This window comes from Lucilia sericata, unplaced genomic scaffold (genome assembly GCF_015586225.1).
Source record: "Lucilia sericata isolate MDLA Ls3-8-SP2 unplaced genomic scaffold, ASM1558622v1 Contig001338F_arrow, whole genome shotgun sequence".
Classification (NCBI taxonomy): domain Eukaryota; kingdom Metazoa; phylum Arthropoda; class Insecta; order Diptera; family Calliphoridae; genus Lucilia; species Lucilia sericata.
In genome coordinates, this window is record NW_023995282.1 from 1 (window position 1) to 24,995 (window position 24,995).

The window sequence follows — 24,995 nt, forward strand, 5'->3', positions numbered from 1 at the left end:
GTCTATAGTCTAGTCAATAGTCTAGTCTATAGTCTAGTCAATAGTCTAGTTTATAGTCTAGTTTATATTATTTCCCAAACCTCATATTCTAGTTATTACTATTTAAAAAAAAATTTAAGTTCAAAATTATTTTTTTCGATTTAAGTCGATTCTTTGTTCAAAAAATCTGTCGCATTTCTTCTAGTAAAAAAGTAAAAAAACGACTTTCTGAAGTCTAAGTGTTCTGGTAAATATTTGTCATGGGGTAATGAAAACCCCAGTTGATTACTTTTCGATTAATACTGTATATGTGAAAATCATTAGGATGGCGCACATTTTGTAATACCCTATTCGAAGCTTATGACTATCTGAGCAATTTTAACAGGTTCTACCTTGGTCTTAATATGACACCGTTTGAATGGGATACATATTCGAAAATAAAATCTTATATCATATGTGAAACACATGACAACCACCTCTACAGCATAAAAACATTATAAGGGTGAGTTTATTCCCTTAATGTGCCCATGCGGCCGACCACCCCTGATATTTTCAATTTTACATGTTTTATATTAGAAAGAGAAGGCTAGATAAAAAGAGAGCATAATTGTCGTTGTGTGTGTTTGTGTTAATTAAATTGGAGAGTGCGTTTTCGTATTGCCTTTTGAGTTTGTGTATGTATACGAGACGTCAACTGTAGCCGAACGGCAAAGCTACACAAATTTAACAGCCTGTTCAATTTCTTCTCTATACAACATTATTCAGTTACTTCGCATCCACGTCGGCGTTTACGTCTTTACGTACCAAAACGGTTTTTCAGTTCAGTGTAGATGAAGTTGACTCTACTTGAAACAAAAATATTATAGAAAAAACAGAAAACAAAACCAAGAGATTTTTTGCAATTGGATTTCTTTGAAAAAAATACAAAAAAAAAAATAAACACCAAGAAGTGTTGTTTACTGTGCAGTAGCGGTGCCACCATCTAATTTTTTTTCTCTGTTTTGAAAATAAAAACAAATTTTCAACGACGTTAGCATAAAAATTATTCCACTGGTTAATATTTTAGGCGCTCAAGTTGCGTCGTCGACAAAACCCAAAACAAACAAAAAAAAACGAAAGCATCAATTTCTTATCAGAAAGTTTTTCAAACTTTTTAACAGATACAAAAACAGCAAAATAACACAATGGATAAAATGGATCCAGCTATAGAACAGCAATTTGATTTGAATCTCATAGAGGCGGTCAAGATGAATCCCGTCATTTATGATCGTTCACATTTTAACTATAAACATTTTGTTAGAAAAGCTCAAACCTGGAAACAAATTGCTGATTCTTTAGGAGTGCCAGGTAAGTTAAAGAAGTTTTCAGTAGTATACCCTTGTGTGTATTTATGAAGACACTACTTTCTTTTACAAAAGTGTAAGAAAAGGGGGTTAAAGGGTTGTATGTTTTTCATAACATAATTATTTTATTGCTAATGTAGCGTTTTTTTTATTTGTTTTTGGTAATATGATAAATTAAAGTTTATTTACATTATTAGTATTAGAAAGATTTGTCATTTTAGCAGTTTTTATTGTATTTGTTTATTTTTGACAACACTTGTTATATTTGTACTTGTTTTGTTGTTGCTATTATTTTTTCTGTATACACAAATGTAAATAGTCAATCGTTTTATTACGACGACAACAACGAAGAACGAATTCAAATTTTATAGAAATTAAAACAAAAAATGTGAAAGAAGATAACTAACAAACAACAACAATATGTTTAATTCATACAATTTAAGGCCAACAATAATAATAAACACACACACAATCCATTTATACTCATTTACTTAAAAACTGTCATAATTCAAAAATACTATACATCAGGTATGCACTGTAGACTTTACTATAGACTAGTCTCCTCACTATAATAGACTAGACTATTGACTAACTTATAATATAGACAAGCTTAGACTACACTATTGACTAAACTATATACTAGAGACTAGACTAGAAACAAAACACTATAAAGAAGACAATAGATTAAACAATACTATAGACTAGACTTTACTCTATACTAGACTACAGACTGGTCTATTGACTACTATGTGGACTACTACTTATAAAATTGTATAAGATAGAAAAAAGTAACGTATAAGACTTGGGAGTACCGCGGAATTTTTCAATATCAAAAAGTACTGTAAAAAGTACTATGTACTGAATTTTCCATGCCTGCTTTACATAGGTGAAAAGTCAATATTGTCAATATGGGTATCAATAAAAAGATTTCTTATATCTCAATTACCCATAAATCCCGTTTCGTTTTTAAGATTATGCCAGTCTTGTAGTAAAAGTTTTGAAAAAATCTCTGTTACATGAAAAACACAAATAAACAATTTGAAAACAAGATTTAAATTACGTGAAAAATGTTAACACAGCCAATATGTATTATGAAATATCAAAAAACTTAAATTTGAACTTATGACACTCTTCAAGACAATTATTATTTATATACACACTATATACAATAACAAATGACATTTTGTGAATACAAAAAGCTAAAGAAATCTATAACCTAGTCCGCTGTTTTTTAAAAAGAACTGCACACCAAATAATGAATATTTCCAATAGTACAAAGATTTCTATAAAAAATCTAGCTCGAAACGTCTGTGTGCCCTTACAAAATAAAGTAACTGCAACGCTGCCTTGTTGGACCTCTACCTAGCATTTAGCTTCAATGAGTTTGAAATGTGAAGGCAGAGAGACGAACATATAAATGAAATTTGAAAAAAAGAAAAACAAGTACTGAAAAAGTAGTCATCATCTGTCCCGTCAGAGAATTTAAACCAAAACCACCAAAAAAAAAAAAAAAGAAAAAGTTAAGCTACGTTATTGTGCTGTCGTTTCAACCTACTTTAGTATGTCTGCTTTTGCTGTATTGTAGTCAACTACTCATCGTGCTGCCCGTCTATTTTTATTGTTGTTTGTATACATATTCATTATACTTTGTTGTCGCAGCTGTACTTTTTTTCAATGCGAACGACGTTGTCGTATTCGTGTTTTCTGTTCTGTTTTGTGTTTCTCTATTGGTGTCTCTCTTTTTCACATTTGCTCTTATTTATTTATTTTTTGTACATTCGTTACACTCATTGTTAAATCGACTATTTATTGGCGCATGTGTGTTAGTAAAACAGATGCTTATCAATGTATTTTTGTTAAGGGGGGGCTTTAATATTACGGAGACAACTTTATTCTTATAGTCAATTGAGAACCATCTCGCTTACAATATTAAAATTGACATTTGTTGAAATAACGAAAGTGAAATTAAATATATTTCACTTTCGTGACCTTTTATATATTTTTTGCATCCAGCAGCAAAGCGGCCACTAGTCACCGTCTGTGCAAATCACTATAGGTTACCATGAGACAGTCAGGAAGCTAATCTAATGGAGCCCATGCATGGCAATTAATCATTTTTACTTTAGATTGGTTTTTTAAATGTCCACCCTATAGATTACTTGCGGACTGAAAAGTGACAACTATCTCCGCTCTCACTTACCAATTGGACATTAATATTGACAATTGTCTTCACTCTCGTTCGCAAAGAGTACATTCGTGCCAACCAGGTGATTAGACGTTAGTGGAAATTACTGTATTTTTTTGATTCATTTACACTTTGTCAAAATGCTGGGTATTAGCTTTCTATTGCACAATTCTTTCCACTTACAGGTTGCTTACTTCGTATTAAATAAAGTTACTTTAAAGTAATTAGACATTAGCATTACCTAAAGTTTAGGTCCTAAACACAGAATTTTGTGTTTTGCACTAGAGTTAGATCGACATTTTCGGCAGTTCATTGAATTTTCTTTGAAGTTTGCTTAATGTCTACACAGAGAAACTTTTGTTTCCCTGAGGAGAGTACAAGAAATGCAATTTCGCGGCATTATTTGTGCCAAAAGATGTCACTGTCACTAGTAAACATCATCTATTTAACTCACAAGTTTGAAGAAGTAACCCCGTGTCTATATTAGACAAATATTTATTATGCTAAACGTCAAATTCTTATCATGATAAAAAAATTAGCAGGTACAGACGGCATTTATTAGCGTTATAACGTCGTTATGACAGTGTTGTCTAAACAATTGTTTAGACAACGTTGTCTTGATAACAAACGTCATTTTATTGTAAAATTTGTTTAGAATTTTGTTTTTGCGCAATTCAAATCGATTTTTAACATAAGTTTTAGTGAAATTAGTGTTTATTTACAAAATTTTCATTAAATTTTAATTGTTTTTATAAAATTTAGCATTATTTCAATAAAATTATCTGTGAGTTGTCGTGATAAAATCAGCATTTTGTTACCCCTATTCATTAACATAAACAAAAAACTGACAATTTTTCTGCCGACGTTTTGTCAAGTATCATGATAAATATTTGGCTAATATAGACAAGGGGTAATGGAAAATAAGCCTTATTACAATGTCAAATTGTAGCGATTTTTCAGAAGGCAGAAAAAAGTTCATATGGCTGCCTTTTTTTTGCATTCGCGTTAGTTACTTCATCTGGCCAGAACTTAAGACAACACAGGTTACAACATTCACTTTGTTGTCAAGCGTAATGCATTTTATCCCGCGAAGACCCAGCTATATTTCCTTTATAGAAATATACACACAAAAAAGTTCGCAGTTAATTTATTATTATGAATAAGACCAATGTTGTCTACGACTCCTAGCGTCCTTGTAAATATCACAAATTTCACTTTAAGAGAGTGTACAAAAAAATGCTGCCACTTTAAACAGCAGAGGTTTGACAGTTCTGCTACCAACGACGTACATATATACATACACACATATGTATGTACATATACATACGACAACAACAATAACTAAAAAGACGTCAAAAAAGTTTTACAAAAATATTGCTACGTTACTGTGCTGCGTGAATCTATTTGCTGCATTGAAGGATTTCGTTTAATTATACTAGGCCCAATATTTAGAGACGAAATTAATGGTATAAATAACAATTGTGCCCTAGTTTTTATAACCACTATAAAAATTGATAATTTTCACACCTATCTAATAACAATCTGTTATGTTCGTCAAATTTTTTACGTCCCAAAATACACTCGTTAAATTTTACCAACTTATTTAAAGTTTTTGTATCTTTTTTGTAGCTTTAATCATGTTATTTAGTTACGTATATTTGTATAATCGTTTTATCTACATGTGTGTAATTTGTCGCCGTTCCCATCAACGTTCATTTTACGCAGCTGTACTTTTTTTTGTCGATTTAAACGACGTTGTCGTATTAGTTTTTTTTTTACTTTATTTTTGTCGTATTTCTCTGCTATATTTGCTGTTTTCGTGTTACACGTGCTGTTTTCTCTTTTTCTCTCTTCCACTGTTTGATCACACACGCACTCACACACAAAGCAAAAAACTACGGCATGTTGTTAAAATTCCCCTTATTGACGCAACTGTGCTTTTCTTTTTTTGTATCAGTGTTGCCGTTTTTGTCTTATTAGATAAAAGAGATTTAACCCCTTTTTGTCGTTTAAGTGATACTTTTTATGAAGTAATTTTTGAAAGCGGAAATCGATAGTTACTGGACGCTGTTTTCGACATAAATTCGGTTTGTTACTGATCGTTATTAGAGCAAAAGATCCGTTACTGATTGCTATTCTAGACAGAAAATCCGTCAGTTATTGACGCTATTCATACGAAAATCGTTCTGTTACTGACCGCTTTCTAGTCAGTTAATGATCGCTATTCTAGATGGAAAATCGATCAATTTCAGAATGCTGTTCTAGACAGAAAATAGGTCAGTAACTGACCGCTAACCTATACAGAAAATAAGTCAGTTATTGATCTATATTCTAGAGACAAACTGGTCAGTTACTGACCGCTATTATTGATAGAAAACCGGTCAGCTGCCGACCCCTATTCTACGCAGAAAACCGGTCAGCAATAGGGTTCTATAGTTGAAACGAAAAGTCGACTTTTCGACTTTTTTCATTTAGTTAAAAGTCGACTTTTTGCATTTTATGAAAAGTCGATTTTTCGACTTTTTTCGTTTAATTAAAAGTCGACTTTTCGACTTTAAGTATTTTATAAATAGTCGACTTTTCGATTTTTTTTTGACTTTTCGACTCTTTCCGACTTTTCGATTATCTTGACTTTTTGACTATTTTCGACTTTTTTTCGACTTTTTTCGAGTTTTTGACTTTTTCCACTTTTTTAAAATTTTCGACTATTTTCGACTTTTTACGACTTTTCTACTTTTTTCGGATTTTTTCCACTTTATTCGACTTATCGACTTTTTTCGACTTTTATTAACAAAGTTATCGACTTTTTTTGGAACAAAATAGTCGACTTCGAATTTTTTCGACAAAAAGTCGATTGTTCGATTTTTCGAAAGTCGATTTATAGAACCCTAGTCAGCAACTGACCGATATTATACACAAAAACTCACTAACTGACCACCTACTCTAGACTCAAAATAAGTTACTGACCGTTATTATTGATAGAAAGCCGGTCAGTTGTTGACCCCTATTCTAGACAGAAAAATCGGTCAGCAACTGATCGCTATTCCAGACAAATACGATCAGTAATTGACCGCTACTCTAGATAAAAAAAGTAATTTATTGACCAGTATTCTAGCGACAAACCGGTCAGTTACTGACGCAAACAAATAGACAAAATCGGTCAATTACTGACCCATATACATACATATATATTTTTTTTATAAAACCTACCTTTCTATTGGTTTAAAACTAATCCTCTTTACAATTCTTATTTCAGAACAAAAATGTACAAAACGGTGGAAAAGTTTACGTGATAAATTTGCCCGTGAATTGAAGATTAGCCAGGATTCGAGATGGCGTTACTTCAAACAAATGTCATTTCTAATGGAATCCATACGACAGTATCGCGAATCATTATTGGGAAAAGTGACTGCAGCCGGTATACCAGCAGCCACTACCACAAATACGGTGACAGCACAAGTAGAAGCTCCGCAGCAAACAACACATCAACACCAGCAGACAGCACAACAACAGGTGGTCGATTTGTTTACCACACCCTTCAATGGTAGTGCTACCATAACAACACAGGCTCTGGCGGGACATCAGCATGGTGAGTCATGGGGTGATGATTAAATGAAATAAACTATTGCTCCTGAAAAAGGAATAATAAAAAAAACTTACAATTTGCTTTTTTCCCTTTTTACTCATTTGATTCATTTATATATTTTAGCCATTGTTCTAACTGGTGATGCTGCTCAATTGGCTGCTGCTAATAATGCTGTTAAGGAACAAAAGACCTACTATTATGAGCCGGCTATGAAACGTGAACGCATCGGTGATGATGATCAACAGCAGCAACAACAACAGCAACAGCAGCAAACACAACTGCAACAACAACAGCAGCAACATCATGATATGTTAAGTTCTATAAAGATCTTTCAAAATAGCATTAATCAGGGCGTCAGTGCAGAAGATCAGTCCTTTGGTATGGTCGTTACGGACATGTTGAATACGCTGGGCGTACGACAGAAAGCCGAAGCAAAAGTTCATATAATAAAATATCTCACAGATATGCAGTTGCTGGCTCAACACAATAAATACTGAGATACGGTGATAACAACGGATAAAACATCATGTATAATACAATTTGAACAACAACAGCAGCAACAGGAGCAGCAAACACAACAGGAAGCTGTATTAAACACAACAGTAACAGCAGCTGATGAAGAAGTAGACGAAGAAGATGACGATGAAGAGGAGGAGGAAGAAGGAATAGTATTGGAGGAAATTGGCAATGGTTCCACTAGTCAACAATCTTTAAAAGACGACTAGCCCTTGTGGTATACTCTATTGCTGTTGTTTTAAATTCAAATCAAATATATAATTGTAGTGTCATTTTGCTAAGCAAATAAGGAGAGAGAATCTTATCAACTGCCATGAATGATTATAGTTTTCTTCGTGCTTATAATAGCTGTAGTTATTTTAGCTTCTTTTATCATTTACCTTTGCTGCAGCAATATTACACTATAACTACTATAATAATAATGTATATAGATAACTTTTTTTTTTAGCTTTAAGGTTATACATATTATGGACTATCCATATTTAGTTTAAGTCTTAGAATTTAACAATCCAAAACTATACTAACATGTATAAAAAAAGACAGACATAGAAACGCATAATACATTTCTTATTTTATATAAAATGAAAATTAATAAAAAATCTTAATTGAATAGTAATTTCAAATCTTTGTTATTTTTTTAATATTTCTCGAAGTTGTTATGTTTACGAGGTGTTTTTAATTTACTGAAAATCGGCCAAAGAGTAGTAATACAGAACCAGTGTCCCGTTTCTGTAATTCTCGCATCGGGAAAATCTGTCGAAAAATTCTTGATCATCTTGTGTAAAACAGAGTGAATACAAGAAATTTAAAAATTTCTTATTAAATTTTAATGAGTACAGTTTAAAAATAATCAGAGTCACACTGTTAAAAACTGGAAGACTATTATATTTTAAGTTTTTTCTCGATTCGAGAAAATTACAGAAACGAGGTACAGAAAACGCAACGCCAACCGCAGGTTTGTATTTCTACTTTTAAGTTGTTAAAACTCAATATAAAAAAGTATCCATCTCCGCAGCCGCAACATTGGATTTCTACTCAATGAACTGATGTTATCAACACCAATAAACTGTCATTTAGTCTAGACAAAATCCATGCATACCGTTAGTATTACACTGTATTATCAATAAGATACTATACTATCGACCCATCCACACATGCTCTCCTGTTTTATCAATGATACACTACATTAGCAACATGAATTTATGTTAGATAAATGTCATTTATGTTGTAAACAAAATACAAATGCATGGATGCAAATTGTATACAAATATTACACTCTGTTATCGACAATATACTTTATTAACGTCACTTATTTTGTTTAGACAGAACCGGCACATATTGTAAACAAACTTATACTGTATTATCTGTCATTCCCTATATTATCGACTTTTTATATTAAACGAATACATACCACTAATATTGTAGACAAAAACCGCATGGTGGGCGAATTGTATGTAAAAAATATTGAGTTGAAGAAAAGGAAAATAAATCTGTAATATTTTGAACGATATTAATTAGTCTGATAAAAAAACTTCGGATGCTTAAGGGGGTAATGTTGGTGATCGGCTATTTAAACTATTTTATGCCATTTAATGGTGTAAAAACAAAAACTACCAGACTATGATGTTTTGGTCCAAAATCAACTTTATATTAAATTAAACTAATTAGTATCATAATGGACGATATTATTTAAGATTTTAAGATATTTTTATTATTTCATATAAATATTCTTTTCTATAAATTTAAAAACGAAACAAAATAAAGTTGTTTAGAAAAATAACGTTACAAAAACATAGTTTAATATGGCAATACTCTTTATGCAAATGATAAAACAGTACTTTTAATATAATTAATGATAAAACAGTTCCGTTATTCTATTTATTTTACTACTCTCTTTCTCTCAACTCCAACTCTCTTCTAATAAAAATAGGGTGTTTTTTCCCTTAAATGGCAATACTTAAATACTGGTTTGACACCAGTATTATTGAAGAAATGGAACAAAGTAGAAGAGTAGAAGAGATTTAATATATTTTCCTCTATTTCTTTTAGTTTGAGTTTAGTGCTTGGTGTTGTTGGTCGTTTAAGCGGACGAAACTGAAATAAAATAAACGAGCGTTTACCAAAAAGAAAAAACAAGATCACGATCGCATAAGAAAATAATAAATACATACACAAAATACAAAAGAAAACTTGTTGCCGGGAATTGAAAAAAAAAAACTGTTGAACAAGTTTAGAATTAAAAAAAAATGAAAAACAAGGAAAATAACAAATTAGTTTTTTTATAAACAAAAAATAATTTGTTTTGTATAAAAAGCATTTTTGCTACAAATTTGTGAGTGCCTGAAGTTTAATATTAAAATGAATTTTATCAAATGCTTTTGTTAACCAATACATGAATTTTGTTAAATGAAAAAAGTACAACAACAACTACTACCACTACCAATTGTTACCAACATTTATGTTGGTATGTGTTTGATTTAGAAAAACCACTATTTTTACCTGGATTTACCTGTTTTAAACTAAACAACAACTACACTAAATAAAAAATAAAACAAATACGATAAAAACAACAACAACTACAACTTAACAGAAAAAGTAATATAAAAAAGAGAAAGAGAAAAAAGAGTCAAAGTAAAAGATTTGGTTGAAAAAAGTTAACAAAAAATTCAGATTATCATTAGACGTGGTTTAGAATAAAATAAAAGAATTTTTAATAAATTTCAATAAAATAACAGTAAATATATAAAGAAAAAAGATTTTATTAAAAAAATAAAGTAAATTAAAGTGAAGTGAGTGGCAATTTGTTGTTTTTTTTTTTTTGTTTATAACGGTTGCCATGAAACTAAGATGACGTTAGCAGACGTCACTTCTACTCCACGAAAAAAGTAAACAAATTAAAATAAATTAACAAAAGAAAAAGTAGAGCAATTGAATTTAAAGAAATACTAAAAAGCTATTTAACAAATTAAATATTAATATAAAACAAATAATACAAAAAAATATAAATCCTACAACTGTTAACTTAAATATTTATCTACTCTCATCTCGAATACTGGGTGACTCACGTAGATTTAACACGAAATAAAAAAACCCGTACAAAAAAGAAAAGAAATTCACACAAAATGCAAATTTTTAAAAAATCATAAAATCGAAAAACAAGTGTTATACTAATTATTAAGAAAATACCAACATTTTCTTTAACTGCTTGGAAAAAAGCAGTGTAATGCTATAAAAATGGTTTCCTCAACGAACTCAGTACTACAACCACGCCTACAACCCACCACAATAACGACGTCAAACAACACAACAGAAAATGCCAGCGAGGAAAATGATAACTCCTGCCTACATGCACATCCGCAACAGATTTACAAACATTACAGCCGAAGGAAATACCTGCCGTTTGTGATAAGTTTAGTGATAATTGTCAGTTTTTTACTACCCGCCCATGTATTATCAACAAGTTTAAAAAGAAATCCTCCAAATCATTCCTCCTATGATGCCTCAAAATATTTTGCGGATTTATTAGCCTTAACCTCGGCCAGCAGCAGCAGCAGCAATCAACAGACGTTACGTTCAAAACGTGATTCAGTGGCGGCTTTATATTCCGGTCTACCCTCTACTCGCAGTGGCAATTCCGCCATTTACTTCGGCCAGTCTTCGAATAATGTTAATTCCAATGAAATTCTCTATTCGGTGGATAATCGCAAGCCCGCTTTTAAAAATTGTGCCGGCTATAAGCCTTCAGTTAAGGAGGAACAACCGGAAAATACTTATGTTATTATGGTGGAGGCCGAGGATCCTGATCCAGAACAAGAAATCAAATACAGTTTAGTACAATCGGCTGCTGAACGTCCCAAATTTCGCATTAATCCCACAACGGGTGTTATTGTTACCGAACACACTTTCGATCGTGATGAACCTATACACGAAAAGGCAGTCTATGTTACTGTACAAGCCACCGATAATGGTCGTCCTCCTTTGGATGATGTCTGCACCTTTAAAGTGACCATTGAGGATATCAATGACAATCCACCGGTATTCAATAAGGCTCGTTATGAGGAATCTATGTCGGAAGATAAACAGGTTAGTTTTAACATTAAACTTTAGGAAATTTCCATTGTTTTTCTTTAAATTCTTGAGAAAGTTGCTTTTTTGAGTTGGCTTTTTCAAAATCTTTTTTCTTTTATTTAACAATTCAGCGGACCCCTGGATTACTGCTATTTGTTAATAAAAGACTTAAAAGATTTTACAAAGAATTGTTTTTAAAATGTACATAGTAGTTGTGTCAACAAAGCAAGGGATTTTCCCAAGCAGGTAGATTTTTCTTCTTTAAAAACACACAAATTAGGTATTTTTCCATTTTATTGACTCAAGGACTTGCTTGATGTAATTGTAAACATAACTCTAGTAAAAAAATTATGTTTTTAAGAAACTGTACTAAAATTTCGAAGTTATAGAAAAAATTGGACAAAATATAGATTTTTATATTGGGAGCAAAATTTAAGTGTTTTTAGTATCCCATTATAATTTATTCTTTGTTTATACAAAACGCTATCAATTTTTGCGATAAATAATAAATTCGGTGAATTGTTTATTAGTAATACCAATTACTAAAACAATATTTTTGTGTAGAATTCCTGAGCTCAAGGTTTACGTTTTTTAAATATTCGATTTTTACTTAAAGTTTGTTTTTCTTTTAAGCTGATTTTTCACAAAAAATTGCACTCTTCACTAAGACTAGACTATAGACTGGACTAGACTAGACTAGACTATAGACTAGACTATAGACTAGACTATAGACTAGACTATAGACTAGACTATAGACTAGACTATAGACTAGACTATAGACTAGACTATAGACTAGACTATAGACTAGACTAGACTAGACTAGACTATAGACTAGACTATAGACTAGACTATAGACTAGACTATAGACTAGACTATAGACTAGACTATAGACTAGACTATAGACTAGACTATAGACTAGACTATAGACTAGACTATAGACTAGACTATAGACTAGACTATAGACTAGACTATAGACTAGACTATAGACTAGACTATAGACTAGACTATAGACTAGACTATAGACTAGACTATAGACTAGACTATAGACTAGACTATAGACTAGACTAGACTATAGACTAGACTATAGACTAGACTATAGACTAGACTATAGACTAGACTATAGACTAGACTATAGACTAGACTATAGACTAGACCATAGACTAGACTATAGACTAGACTATAGACTAGACTATAGACTAGACTATAGACTAGACTATAGACTAGATAGACTAGACTAGACTATAGACTAGACTATAGACTAGACTATAGACTAGACTACAGACTAGACTATAGACTAGACTATAGACTGGACTATAGACTAGACTATAGACTAGACTATAGACTAGACTATAGACTAGACTATAGACTAGACTATAGACTAGACTATAGACTAGACTATAGACTAGACTATAGACTAGACTATAGACTAGACTATAGACTAGACTATAGACTAGACTATAGACTAGACTATAGACTAGACTATAGACTAGACTATAGACTAGACTATAGACTAGACTATAGACTAGACTATAGACTAGACTATAGACTAGACTATAGACTAGACTATAGACTAGACTATAGACTAGACTATAGACTAGACTATAGACTAGACTATAGACTAGACTATAGACTAGACTATAGACTAGACTATAGACTAGACTATAGACTAGACTATAGACTAGACTATAGACTAGACTATAGACTAGACTATAGACTAGACTATAGACTAGACTATAGACTAGACTATAGACTAGACTATAGACTAGACTATAGACTAGACTATAGAACTAGACTATAGACTAGACTATAGACTAGACTAGAGACTAGACTATAGACTAGACTATAGACTAGACTATAGACTAGACTATAGATAGACTATAGACTAGACTATAGACTAGACTATAGACTAGACTATAGACTTAGACTATAGACTAGACTATAGACTAGACTATAGACTAGACTATAGACTAGACTATAGACTAGACTATAGACTAGACTATAGACTAGACTATAGACTAGACTATAGACTAGACTATAGACTAGACTATAGACTAGACTATAGACTAGACTATAGACTAGACTATAGACTAGACTATAGACTAGACTATAGACTAGACTAGACTATAGACTAGACTATAGACTAGACTATAGACTAGACTATAGACTAGACTATAGACTAGACTATAGACTAGACTATAGACTAGACTATAGACTAGACTATAGACTAGACTATAGACTAGACTATAGACTAGACTATAGACTAGACTATAGACTAGACTATAGACTAGACTATAGACTAGACTATAGACTAGCCTATAGACTAGACTATAGACTAGACTATAGACTAGACTATAGACTAGACTATAGACTAGACTATAGACTAGACTATAGACTAGACTATAGACTAGACTATAGACTAGACTATAGACTAGACTATAGACTAGACTATAGACTAGACTATAGACTAGACTATAGACTAGACTATAGACTAGACTATAGACTAGACTATAGACTAGACTATAGACTAGACTATAGACTAGACTATAGACTAGACTATAGACTAGACTATAGACTAGACTATAGACTAGACTATAGACTAGACTATAGACTAGACTATAGACTAGACTATAGACTAGACTATAGACTAGACTATAGACTAGACTATAGACTAGACTATAGACTAGACTATAGACTAGACTATAGACTAGACTATAGACTAGACTATAGACTAGACTATAGACTAGACTATAGACTAGACTATAGACTAGACTATAGACTAGACTATAGACTAGACTATAGACTAGACTATAGACTAGACTATAGACTAGACTATAGACTAGACTATAGACTAGACTATAGACTAGATATAGACTAGACTATAGACTAGACTATAGACTAGACTATAGACTAGACTATAGACTAGACTATAGACTAGACTATAGACTAGACTATAGACTAGACTATAGACTAGACTATAGACTAGACTATAGACTAGACTATAGACTAGACTATAGACTAGGACTATAGACTAGACTATAGACTAGACTATAGACTAGACTATAGACTAGACTATAGACTAGACTATAGACTAGACTATAGACTAGACTATAGACTAGACTATAGACTAGACTATAGACTAGACTATAGACTAGACTATAGACTAGACTATAGACTAGACTATAGACTAGACTATAGACTAGACTATAGACTAGACTATAGACTAGACTATAGACTAGACTATAGACTAGACTATAGACTAGACTATAGACTAGACTATAGACTAGACTATAGACTAGACTATAGACTAGACTATAGACTAGACTATAGACTAGACTATAGACTAGACTATAGACTAGACTATAGACTAGACTATAGACTAGACTATAGACTAGACTATAGACTAGACTATAGCCTATACAATACTTTTGTACGAACTTCTCTTGAAATTTTCGAATTCAATTTCAAATAAATGCATTAAAATATTTTCCATGCCAACGTATACAATCCCGTCTACCTTAAGTAGGTTGGCTTGTCTGCTATGTAGGAGGTGACCATACCACTTTTTATCTTACATTTATTTTCCCTTTTTTGCAACAATTTCTTAAACATAAACACCCAAAGGTAGTATATTTAAACAATGTTGTTAACATAAAACATTTATTTTTCATTTCCATTATAGTTTCTTTCTTATGTATGTATATGTTTAAGTACAAGAGGGTAAATTCCAATTGAGTTCACTGCTCTTAAAAAAAATGGAAAATGTACTATAAAAAAAACCTTGAAACCCTTTAGCAGCGTTAATAGTTTAAAATTACATTGGTCTATATCTAAAACGTAGCTTAAGTAGTAGTTTTTAGGTTGTTACCTCTTTTCTTTTTCGAACCCAAATAGCTGGCATATTCAGTATTTATTTATAGTTCTAAGACAAGAAAAGGTTTTTGTGTTTTCGCCTTTAATTTAAAATAAATAATACAAAATTAAAGAAATCAATATTGTTTGTTAAAGAAAAGTTTTTTTTTTTGTGGAAAATTGAAAGCAAAAATGTGTTTGTGGCTAATTAATTTGATAGTAAGTGTTATGAAGTAATTAATTAATTAATTAAATTATGATTAAATTAAGAATAGATTTGAAATGTTATCTTTTTAATCCAATAAAGAAATATTAGTTTCATAAAAAATGTACAGTAAAATTAACAGTTTAATAATGTATATTATTCAATTATTAGCGTAATAATTCATAAACTTTGAATACTTATTATAGGTCAGACCATAGACTAGATTAGAATGTAGACTATATACTAGATCATAGACTAGTCTATAAGATACCATAGGCGAATCTAATAGAATAGCAGTAAACTAGTTAATAGATACTAAGACCAAAAAGTTACCTAAACCATAAAAAGTACTCTTTTTATATAAAAGTACTATTTCAAAATTAAATCTCAAAAAATTGATAATAATCTTAACAATTTCAAACCAAAATCGCTGAACAAAGAACTAATTCCTGAACTGTTCCAAATGTTCTCTAAAACTTCCCTAGAACTAGTTCCGAAAGGGACAAATTATAACAAACATCATTGATAAAAGAATCAGTTTTAAGAAAGAAAGTAATAGTTCCAAAACTTACCTAGAACTAGTTCCAAAAGTGACATAATTAATCAAAAGTCATTGATAAAAGAACTAGTTCCAAAAGTGTTCTATAGAAAGAGAATCCATTCCTTATAATGATTCGAAAGAACGAGTTCTGAGATTGACAATAATAACTAAGAAAGAACTAATTCCAGAATTGTTTTAAAGATGATGTAGTTCTGAAGGTGACAAGCCAAAGAACGAACTAGTTCAATAATTGTTCTTTCCCTTTCTTAAAAGTGATCAAAAATCGCTGAAGAAAGAATTAATTCCTAAACTATTCCAAATAGGAACATGAATTTGACAAATTCCAACAAAAATCATTGATAAAGGAATCAGTTCTGTGAAAGAAGGTAAGAGTTTCAAAATTACTCCAGAACTACGTAGTTCCGAAAGTTAAATATTTAATCAGAAGTCATTGATAAAAGAACTAGTTTCAGAAGCATTCCATATAAAGAGCATCGATTCCCCATAATGGTTCGAAAGAACGAACGAACAAAGAACTAGTTCCAGGACTGTTTTAAAGAAGTTGTAATTGCTGTCTTAAGCTTCGCTAGAACTAGTTCCAAAGATGACAAATTTGAATGAGTTCTGAGAGTGACAATTTAGCCAAAGAATGCACTAGCTCATGAAGTGTTTTAAAAAAGCTGTATTGTTATGCAAAACTTCCCCAGAACTAGTTCCGAAAGAGACATTTTTTAAAGAAAAATCATTGATAATAGAATTAGTTTTAGCAGAGTTCCGTAGAACGAGTATTGACTCCCCATAACACTTCCACAGGAACAGTTCTGAAGTTGACAATTCCGACGCAGGAATAATTTATTCCAGAACTGTTCAAAAGAAGGTGAAAAAGGTGTCTTAAGCTTGCCTAGAAAAACTTCCAAAGTGCCAAGCAAAATTTATAGCATTTTTTAATAGGAGGATTACTTTTGCGCCACCTTGTATATTCTGAATCCTTATAGATATATCGTATACGATGTAACGATGTCCGTGTATCTGTTTGTCTGTCCTTTTAACTGTCTGTATGTTTGTTGAAATTAATTTTCTCAAGACCGCAGATATCTTCCACAACCAAATCTCCAATAATTCATGCTTTCGAGATGTTTGCTATTGAAAATCAGCAAAATCGGTTGAAAATAAAGAAGATATGAACAAAATTCCCCAAAATTCCATGATTTTTCCCGAATTTTGAATATGTTCGAAGGTATATGGAGGCAATATTTATATCAAAATAAAGATATTAGAAAGACCTTTCAATTGATATACATAATGCCTAAGAAAAGAATAAATTGTTAAGCTCCTTGACAACAATTCGTAAAGAAATTACATCATTAGTTAGGATTTAAAAACACATTTATAATTCGTTATTAAAAAGTGGGAAATTTATAATTAAATATCTTTTAATTTCCCCTCCAAGCAAGTAAATACTTTAGGAATTTGAAAATATTACCTGTCTGTAAATACTAAGGGATGAAGATCTATTATTTCACTTATATATTTTACTATTTAGGTAAGAGATTAAGGATTAAGATAATATTTAGCTAAAACACAATAATTATGTTTAAAAACATCAATAATGTGTTCACATCATTAAGTCCTTTAGAATTTACAAATATGATTATTATCAACTACATTATACCCTTTTTTTATCCACAATTTTCTCTATATATTCTTCTTATTTCTTCCCTTTTCCGTTTTTTTTAGCCGAATGCTGTGGTTATGCGTATCACTGCTAGTGATTTGGACGATGGTAATAATAGTATTATAGCCTATGAAATTTTACCTGAACGTGATCATTCTTACTTTACTATCGATAAGGATGCTGGTATTATACATTTAAATAGACCCATAGATAAAAGACCCGGTCAGTATTATACCATAACGGTACGTGCCTATAATATTGTACCCGATCCACCACAAGATGCTCAAATTGAAGTACGCATACGCGTAGTCGAATCGAATAAACGACCACCCTCATTTATAGATCCTGTCGATGGTCCTATATTTCTAAAAGAAAACTTTAGTGATTATTCTATACCTATAGTTAAGCTTAAGGCCGTTTCGAATGTTCCCAATAAACCGGAAGTTATATTTGAATTGATAACGGGTCGTACGGAACAAACGAATAGTAAGAAAACTTTTGTTTTCGATCAAATCGATGATACGGTAGTGATAAGTTTAGGTAAATCATTAGATTATGAAGCTGTCACCGATTATACTCTCACCATGAGTGCTCGTAATACTTATGATTTGGCGGCCGAACATGTTTTAAAGATTAAAATCGAAGATGTTAACGATAATATACCGTACTTTACGGAAGTGAAAACGGGCACTATATTGGAAAATGAACCGGCCGGTACACCGGTAATGCAGGTTCGTGCCTTTGATATGGATGGCACAGAAGCCAATAATATAGTTTCTTTTGAATTGGCCGATAATCGTGAGTTTTTTGCCATTGATCCTCATACCGGCAATATTACCGCTCTCACCACCTTTGATCGTGAAGAAAGAGATTTTTATAATGTTAAAGTTATAGCCAGTGACAATTCGCCCTCCTCCCTCATTAAGAACGGTGAACCCAATCGGGGTCAACAGGTATTTCGCATAGAAATAGCCGATAAAAACGATCATAAACCTCATTTCCAAATGTCGGAATATGTAGCCGATAAACTGCCCGAAGATGCCAATATCAATTTCATTGTCATTGAGGTAACGGCCGAAGATGAAGATAATGCTTCGCAAATTAAATACACCATCGAAAGTGGCAATGTCGGCAATGCCTTTAAGATTGAAGAACAAACTGGTAAAATTACCGTCAACTCTAGATTGGATTATGAGAATATTACCGAGTATATGTTGAAAATAAGAGCTTTTGATGGTATATTCGATGATCATGCCACTGTGATAATAAAAATCGAGGATGTTAATGATAATCCACCTGTTTTTAAAGAAAAATATTCCATTACCATACGTGAAGAACAGGTATTTGATTATTGTATTTTGAATATTGAAGCCTATGATCCGGATATTAAAGATCGCACAGCAGATCAGCATATTAAGTATTTCGTGGTTAAAGATGATCATAAAAAGATGTTGACTATAGATGATAGTGGTTGCTTGAAGTTAATACAACCGCTGGATCGTGATTTACCTAATGGTCATAAATCTTGGGGTGTTTTAATAGCGGCCGTGGATGAAGATGGCAGCGGCTTAAAGAGTGTGGCCTCGGTGGATATTAATTTGGAAGATATCAATGATAATGCTCCCTATTTGATCAATAAAATGCCGGTTATATGGCAAGAAAACCGTAATCCTGGTCAAGTGGTACAACTGCAGGCTAACGATTATGATGAACCCCAAAATGGTCCTCCCTACACCTTTGGCATTGACAGTGAAGCTTCGCCAGATATTAAAACCAAATTTAGCATAGATAATGACTATCTGTTCGCCAATGTACAGTTTGATCGTGAAGAGCAAAAGGATTATTATATACCCATACGTATTAGTGATTCTGGTCATCCGAAAATGAGTTCTGTTAGCATTTTACATTTGATTATAGGCGATGTTAATGATAATGCCATGTCGGAGGGATCATCACGTATAACGGTGTACAATTATAAGGGTGAAGCTCCCGATACCGAAATTGGTCGGGTGTTTGTTGACGATTTAGATGATTGGGATTTGGATGATAAAACTTTCCGTTGGGCTCATGATATTTCCCATGATAATTTCCGTTTAAATCCTTCTTCCGGCATGATAACCGTACTCGAGGGTACTCCCGAAGGTCAATACGATTTGCAATTTGTGGTCACCGAAGAATCTACTTTTATACCACGTCATTCCGTAGATGCCGATGTAACGGTCATAGTACGTGAGTTACCCGAGGAGGCAGTTGATAAAAGTGGCAGCATACGTTTCTATAATATAACCAAAGAAGATTTCATTAGTGTTTCTCGAGATGCTCAGGCAGATGACAGTCTTTCTTTAAAAGATCGTTTGCAATTCTATTTGGCCAAATTGTTTAATACCTCCGTAGCTAATGTGGATGTTTTTACGGTTCTACAAACTTCCGATAACAATAATAATTTGGATGTACGTTATTCAGCCCACGGTTCACCCTATTATGCTCCCGAAAAACTTAATGGCATAGTGGCCCAGCATCAAGATGAATTGGAAAATGAATTAGATTTACAAATACTCATGGTCAATATTGATGAGTGTCTGGTGGAGAAACTTAAATGTGAATCTTCCTGTACGAATACTTTACATAAATCCTCAGTGCCTTATATGATTTACTCGAATACCACTTCGTTTGTGGGTGTTACAGCCTTTATAGAGGCTCAATGTGTCTGTGAGGCTAAGTCACGTAACTATTGCCTTAATGGTGGTACTCCTAAGTTGGGAGAAGATGATGCTTGTGATTGTATAGATGGCTTTACGGGGCCACATTGTGAATTGGTTTCGGTGGGTTTCTATGGCAATGGTTATGCCTTCTATGAACCCATAGCAGCCTGTGATAATACCAAAATAAGTTTGGAAATAGCACCACAAACTGATCATGGTTTGATTATGTATTTGGGTCCTTTAAATTATAATCATTTGCTGCCTTTGACAGACTTTTTAGCCTTGGAATTGGTTAAGGGTTATCCGGTGTTAACGGTGGATTATGGTTCCGGCACTATACGCATAGATCATCGGCATATACAGCTGCAAGCGGGCAAATCCTATCAGTTGGATATTGTTCTGCAAAAGTCTAGTATAGAAATGACAGTGGATAATTGCCGTTTATCGACTTGCATGAGTTTGGGAGCTCCCCAGGGTCCTAATGAATTCTTAAATGTTAATGCTCCTCTACAGCTGGGAGGCACCCCGGTGGATTTGGTTCACTTGGGGCATCAACTCAATTGGACTTATGTACCCAGTCAACAGGGTTTCTTTGGCTGTATACGTAATCTTACCATCAATGAACACACCTACAATTTGGGCGCTCCTTCAGTATTTCGCAATATTGATTCGGGCTGCCAAAGAGCAGTAGCCGTGGCGGTTAGTTTTGGCATAGATCGTAACTTTATTATAGCCATTATATCTTGTATTGTATTACTGCTTATTATACTTTTGGCCGTAGTGGTGCAGAAGAAACAAAAGAATGGTTGGCATGAAAAGGATATCGATGATATTAGAGAAACTATTATTAACTATGAAGATGAGGGTGGCGGCGAACGTGACACCGACTATGATTTAAATGTTTTAAGAACTACCCAACCTTACTATGGTGAAACTTTGTACAAAGATCCTCATACACTACATGCACCCAATCCGCCACAAGAAATACCCGATATAGGCGGCTTTTTGGGTGATAAAAAAGATAATTGTGATCGTGATATTGGTGCCTTTGCCATAGACGATGTGCGTCATTATGCCTATGAGGGAGATGGCAATTCAGATGGTTCACTCTCTTCACTGGCCTCCTGCACAGATGATGGTGATCTCAATTTTGATTATCTATCCAATTTTGGTCCTCGTTTCCGCAAGCTGGCGGATATGTATGGTGAAGAACCCTCCGATACTGATTCAATAGTAGATGATGATCAAGGTTGGCGTATTTAGATTAAACTAAACGAACACACCTAACATAAAGAAACTTTAAGTGTAAAAAAGACATTGAGAAAAACAAAAACAAAACAGAACACAGATAGCTAAATAACATATTTATGAAAATTTTATTGATCTTCCAAAAAAAACCCAAGAGAGCGTGTATTCATTATGAGAAATGTGAATAGATTTGATTTGATTTAGTAGTAGCCTAGTAGTGTAGAAGTTGTGAATATGTTGCAGCTTAGTGGCTCTGTTTTTGATAGAAAAAGACTTATTTAAAACAAAACATAAAATGTTAAGGAAAAGCCTTGCTTTACTTTAAACACTAACTAAACTAAACTGTAACTATATATACATATATGTACGTATTCATTGTATGTATGTAACGAAAAAAACGAAATTTAATTAAAAACTTTGTAGAAATTTATTTAAAAACAAAACAAAACACAACCAACTTGTTTGTTTATTTTTTCATTTTAAGAATTTATTATATTAAATTAAAACAACTTAATTTTTTTTTTTAATTTAAACAAATTTAAAATTTAATTAATTTAAAAAAAAAAAGAAAACAAGAAACGATTTCTTAATTTTATAACTAAGAATGAAAAAGGCTTAAGTAACTTGAATTAACTCAAATTGTTAACTATATTTTTTGATAAAATATAGTATTAATAAAAATAAAAAAACAAAACAAAACATGCAACACGAAAAGTAACAAAACGAAGTAACTGCTTTTAATTTCAAATTGTATTAGTTTTTTTTTTTTGTTAACAACAAACAAAAAAACAAAGCATTTAAATATTTCCATTTATCATTTACTATGTTTATTATATATTGTCCATTTAAATTAAAACTAATAGTATAAAACAACTACAACAACAAAAACAAAACTTAATTATATTTGTAAATGTATTTAATATAAAATAACAAAAACTCCCATTTATTTTTTTTTTTTATATAAAGTAAGGTCTCTTTAATTTATAATTATTTTTAGTTTAATAATAAAATGAAATAAAACAAAATTATAAAAAAATTACAAAAAAAAAACTATTAATTAAAAAAAAAACGTTTCATTATTAAAGCGTTTTAAAAAAAGTGCTAGCGGGTGCTAAGAAAAAAGTTATAAAGTGTTGTTTTAGTTACGTAAGGGGTTAATAGTTTTTGTACAGAGTGCTATAAATGGGTTAAGAAGTTGTAACAGCGACACCTGAAATTTCACCCTGGTTACCCAAATCAATTAGATTTAAACCCGGTAGTTCCAAAGGGATTCATGTTCCAGCTGAGTTAGAAGAACTACACCTAGGTCTCTAACGGGTCTGTTGTGCGTTCCGGTCTACCAGACTAGAACACTAACCACTAACCTTCCGAAGGTCACAGCTGAGTTAAATTTGCCCTGCAGTTGAAAAGGATGTTGCACATTGATCTCTGAGATCTCGGAAGGTGTCATTTATTCTGGACCAATACAAGTTTAGACGGGTACACCATCTCGATCTTAGTCAAAACCACTCATAGTGCGACGTGAAAGGTTTCGTTTCTCTTTTGCAACGGTTGAGGGAAAACCTCCCAGTAGAATATTATCGCGGAGCATATTAAGGAAGTCTGGGAGTGGGAAGGTTTCTAACGCTGTTAGATGTTGGTTCGGCAGTCCCTTCCCAAGACATCCCATCTTTTTAATAGCTTGGTGTTATGCCCAAGAAACTTTGACTCCTCATACAGATGTTCTTTGTGACGTCATTTAAAAACAACTCGTTATGGTTCTAAAAGCGGGGTTTTAACAGATTTACAGCTTAACTTAAACGCAAGCAACTTTGACTCCTCATACAAATGTACTTTGTGACGTCATTTAAAAACAACCCGTTATGGTTCTAAAAGTGGCGTTTTGACAGATTTACAGCTGCTTCCATTGGGTTAAGAGGATGTTATTATTGACTTCAATTTCGCAGTAGTTTTTAGCACAAATGGCAGCTTAAGGAAAACGTTGCCTTTAAATTTATGTTTATGTCTGGAAGTGGGGAGATTTCTAACGCTGTTATATGTTAGTTCGGTTGGCCCCTCTCAAGACATCACAGTAGAAACTTATTTTTTATAATTCGGTGTTATAATCCTTAACAGAAAGCAACTTCGTCTCGTCAGGCAGATGTTCTTCGTGACGTCATATGAATACAGACCTTTACGGTTCGAAAGGCTGCGTTTGGACAGCTTTACAGCTGCTTCCAGTTGGGTTATGAGGATGTAATTATTAACTTAAATTTCAAATAGTTTTTAGCATAAATATTTCAACTATTTTGGCAGCTCAAGGAAAAGTTGCCTTTAAATTTATGTTTAATCAATTGAATTGCTAGACCTAGCACATTTACAAGACTAAAAATTCTTAGTAAAAACTAAATTAAAGATATATAATCTTAAAACTTTCTAATAAGACTCAAGAAAATAATGAAAACTCTTTCCATATAATTGAGAAAGTTATAGCAAAAAAGTATAACACATTTGCTACTCTTGCAAATAATCTTTTAACACAGAATTTTATCTTAAACTGTTGCTTTCTTAACATTTTTAAAATGTTTAAAAATTATTCTAAGATTTTGTTAAAAATTAACTTTTGAAATATTTAAAACAAGAATAACATTGTTGCAGAAGAACGCTTGAATAAAACTAGTAAATTATACTGTAGTAAGTGTGGTAATTCTAGTATGCAAGACAAACAAACAAAATTTGCAAGACTAAAACATAGATTCATTGTTCCCGAAAAAGCTCCTAATAGCTTTGGCAAATGGTTGCCTTGAAAGTGTAGTAATTACAGCTAAAATACTATAGTTTGCAAAGTCTGAACAACCATCAAGCAAACTTAACTACACACAATCAAATTTACACAACTAAAACTAGTTTTATCTTGAAATCTTGACAAAACTTGTAAAAATACTATAATTTACAAGTATCTTAAGTTTGCTTTATAAGTTACTGCCGCAATTTTAACTGGCAATTCTTGTAAATATACTACAGTTTATAAGTCTAACTACCAAATATATGGTTTTTATAATAAAAACTCTATAGTTTGTATTACCACAACAACAAAATGTAAGACAATGTGTTTTACT

General features: G+C 32.2%; 2 protein-coding genes across 2 annotated transcripts; both read left to right on the top strand.

Moving 5' to 3' along the window:
- Positions 1–732: 732 nt before the first annotated feature.
- On the top strand, positions 733–8,225 carry LOC119611010 (transcription factor Adf-1-like). Its single transcript, XM_037966458.1, has 3 exons — positions 733–1,326; positions 6,764–7,096; positions 7,217–8,225. Exons 1-3 carry the CDS (start codon positions 1,164–1,166, stop codon positions 7,588–7,590), a joined length of 870 nt encoding a protein of 289 aa, XP_037822386.1. The 5' UTR covers positions 733–1,163; the 3' UTR covers positions 7,591–8,225.
- Positions 8,226–9,654: 1,429 nt separating this feature from the next.
- Positions 9,655–21,970, top strand: LOC119611011 (DE-cadherin). Its single transcript, XM_037966459.1, has 2 exons — positions 9,655–11,692; positions 18,010–21,970. The coding sequence occupies exons 1-2, from the start codon at positions 10,844–10,846 to the stop codon at positions 21,910–21,912; spliced, it is 4,752 nt and encodes a 1,583-aa protein (XP_037822387.1). The 5' UTR covers positions 9,655–10,843; the 3' UTR covers positions 21,913–21,970.
- The last annotated feature ends 3,025 nt before the right edge of the window (positions 21,971–24,995 follow it).